The sequence below is a fragment of the Cucurbita moschata genome, unplaced genomic scaffold (assembly GCF_002738365.1).
Source record: "Cucurbita moschata cultivar Rifu unplaced genomic scaffold, Cmos_1.0 Cmo_Scf00008, whole genome shotgun sequence".
In the NCBI taxonomy this organism is placed as follows: domain Eukaryota; kingdom Viridiplantae; phylum Streptophyta; class Magnoliopsida; order Cucurbitales; family Cucurbitaceae; genus Cucurbita; species Cucurbita moschata.
In genome coordinates this window covers 3,128,643-3,130,637 of record NW_019268524.1, presented here as the reverse complement: position 1 = coordinate 3,130,637, position 1,995 = coordinate 3,128,643, and the positions used below count along the sequence as shown (strand labels likewise).

At 40.5% G+C, this 1,995-nt stretch overlaps 1 protein-coding gene across 2 annotated transcripts in view; it reads left to right on the top strand.

Annotated features, from left to right (window-relative positions):
* LOC111446630 (protein EMBRYONIC FLOWER 1-like) overlaps nucleotides 1-1,995 on the top strand; it is an 8,454-nt gene that overhangs the window by 2,455 nt on the left and 4,004 nt on the right. For both annotated transcript variants that reach the window (XM_023085519.1, XM_023085518.1), the window contains exons 4-6: nucleotides 53-166; nucleotides 242-352; nucleotides 485-1,872. In XM_023085519.1, coding sequence (XP_022941287.1) covers nucleotides 53-166; nucleotides 242-352; nucleotides 485-1,872 — 1,613 coding nt within the window. The remainder of the gene's footprint in view (nucleotides 1-52; nucleotides 167-241; nucleotides 353-484; nucleotides 1,873-1,995) is intronic.

Sequence of the window (1,995 nt, the reverse complement as noted above, 5' to 3'; positions counted from 1 at the left end):
CACCCCCCCCCCCCCCCAAATGTCTCACTTTAGCATTTTTTGTTGTTATCAGGTTTTGAGCAATCTTCGAGTCTCAGTATGCTTGATGCAAGAAAGGAAGTGGCAAATACATCTATGAACAATAATCCTCCACCTTTCAGTGCAGAGAGAGAAAAGAAAGCTGAAGGCATTTTTTGTCCCAAGTTTTCCATTTTAATATCCTACTACTTCAGCCTTTTGATCTCTTTATTTGTTTTTCCAGGAGATGGGGTTGACTCTAGATGGATCTTGAATTCAGAAATTCCCATAGCAACTAGTGTCGTGCCAGAAGTAGAGTCGAGTCTTATATCAAAACAAAATAAAAGTGATCCAGGTAATTTACTGCTGTCATGACGCCGCCATTGAAGTAACCTGCTTGGAGACCATTGCTGAAAGTACCTCTGTTCTTTTATATAGCTCGCATATTTTCTTGCTTCTATAATTTCATATCTTGTTTGTAAAGCAGTAATTCTTAATTCGGAGCATAGAGATTCTGCTGAGAACTGCAAGCTAACCTGTGGAAATGAAGTTGCTGATGTTGAGCTTGGTCTTCAACATCTCAAAGTGCTTGATGAAAATCCGGAAGTCTTTGATGATGAAAAACAAATTTCTGCTCATAATGATCGAACTGACATAACTATTTCATCATCAGGAGTTGAGGTGATTGATCGGTCATGTAATGGCAAGAGTGATCCTGCAGAACTTGATGCGAGTAACGCTACAGCATCTGAACATACTGAAATTTCAGCAGAAAATGATACACAAGGTCATCATACAGATAAGACAGGCAGTTTGCATCGCCGAAAGGCTCGTAAGGTGCGCTTGCTGACTGAGTTGCTGTATGAAAATGCAAATGTAAAGACTAATCACATTGGTACGGATGAGTCCCCATCCCATGGGACTTCAGAAAAATCTGAAGGGTTAAAAGAGCTTTCTGCTACCCAATGTCCAGTGGCTGCCAGAAAGAATATCAGGTGTTTAGGTCAGAATTTGAAAAGTAGGCTGCCTCTGGATGAAGTTTGTCTTGCTGCAGAGACTTGTTCATACAACGTGGATACCAAGATTCAGGCATTGAAGAGAAATGTGGAAACAACAGATTCGTTTCATTCTAATGAATCTGAAAATGCATTAATTGGAACTGCATTACCAACTAAGAAGAGTCTCTTGAACAGGTGTAGGAATGACATAAAATCTATTCACGGTAAGAAGAAGAATAAGAAGATCCAACTTGATGCATGCTCTTCTTTTAATCTTCCTCCAGGAAGTGGTGACAATATGCCTGAGATTTCTTTCAAACACAACGAATTTTCTGGCAGTGCAGTGGATCCCTTTCTTTTATTTGGTTCAAGAATTGAGCCAATTTCTAGTTTGTCTAAGAGGAAAAGCAAGATGCCTATAATTGATGACAGGCAGGGTTTTACTTGGAGCAATGGTATGCGAAGAAGAGATTCAACCTTAAAAGAAGTGGAAATCAGGAACAATGAGCCTGTGGTTGTTTCTCGTCCATTAGGATCGGATGAATCTAGTAGAGGCTTGCATCTTTCCCTCACTAACTGTTCAGGCACTGCAAGAAATGACAAAAAGTTTATTTTCGAGGCTCAGGATGGCTCACGTTCCTTGTTGTCTTGGCAAGGAAGTATATCCACAGAAAACGTTGTTAGGAACAAAGATGCTAAATCCAAGAAGCATAAAGGCTCAAATGTTCCTTTTAATTATTCAGATACTTTTTCTGAGCAAGGAGGGCATTATGGAGTCGATAGTAAGAAAACCTCGGGTAGAATGCAGTTCCCGAATGGGAAGCAAAACTCAAATTCTCAAGTTGATGACGATAGCTGGTCTCAGTTGCGGGCAATGGTATTAATTCTTCCATACTGTGTTGTTATTGTAGCCTATTGAAGAAACAGTTTTACGATGCATTCACAAAAGTACTCACGATATCTGAGGATTTCCACCTCCCCCCCATCCCCCCCCCCCCCC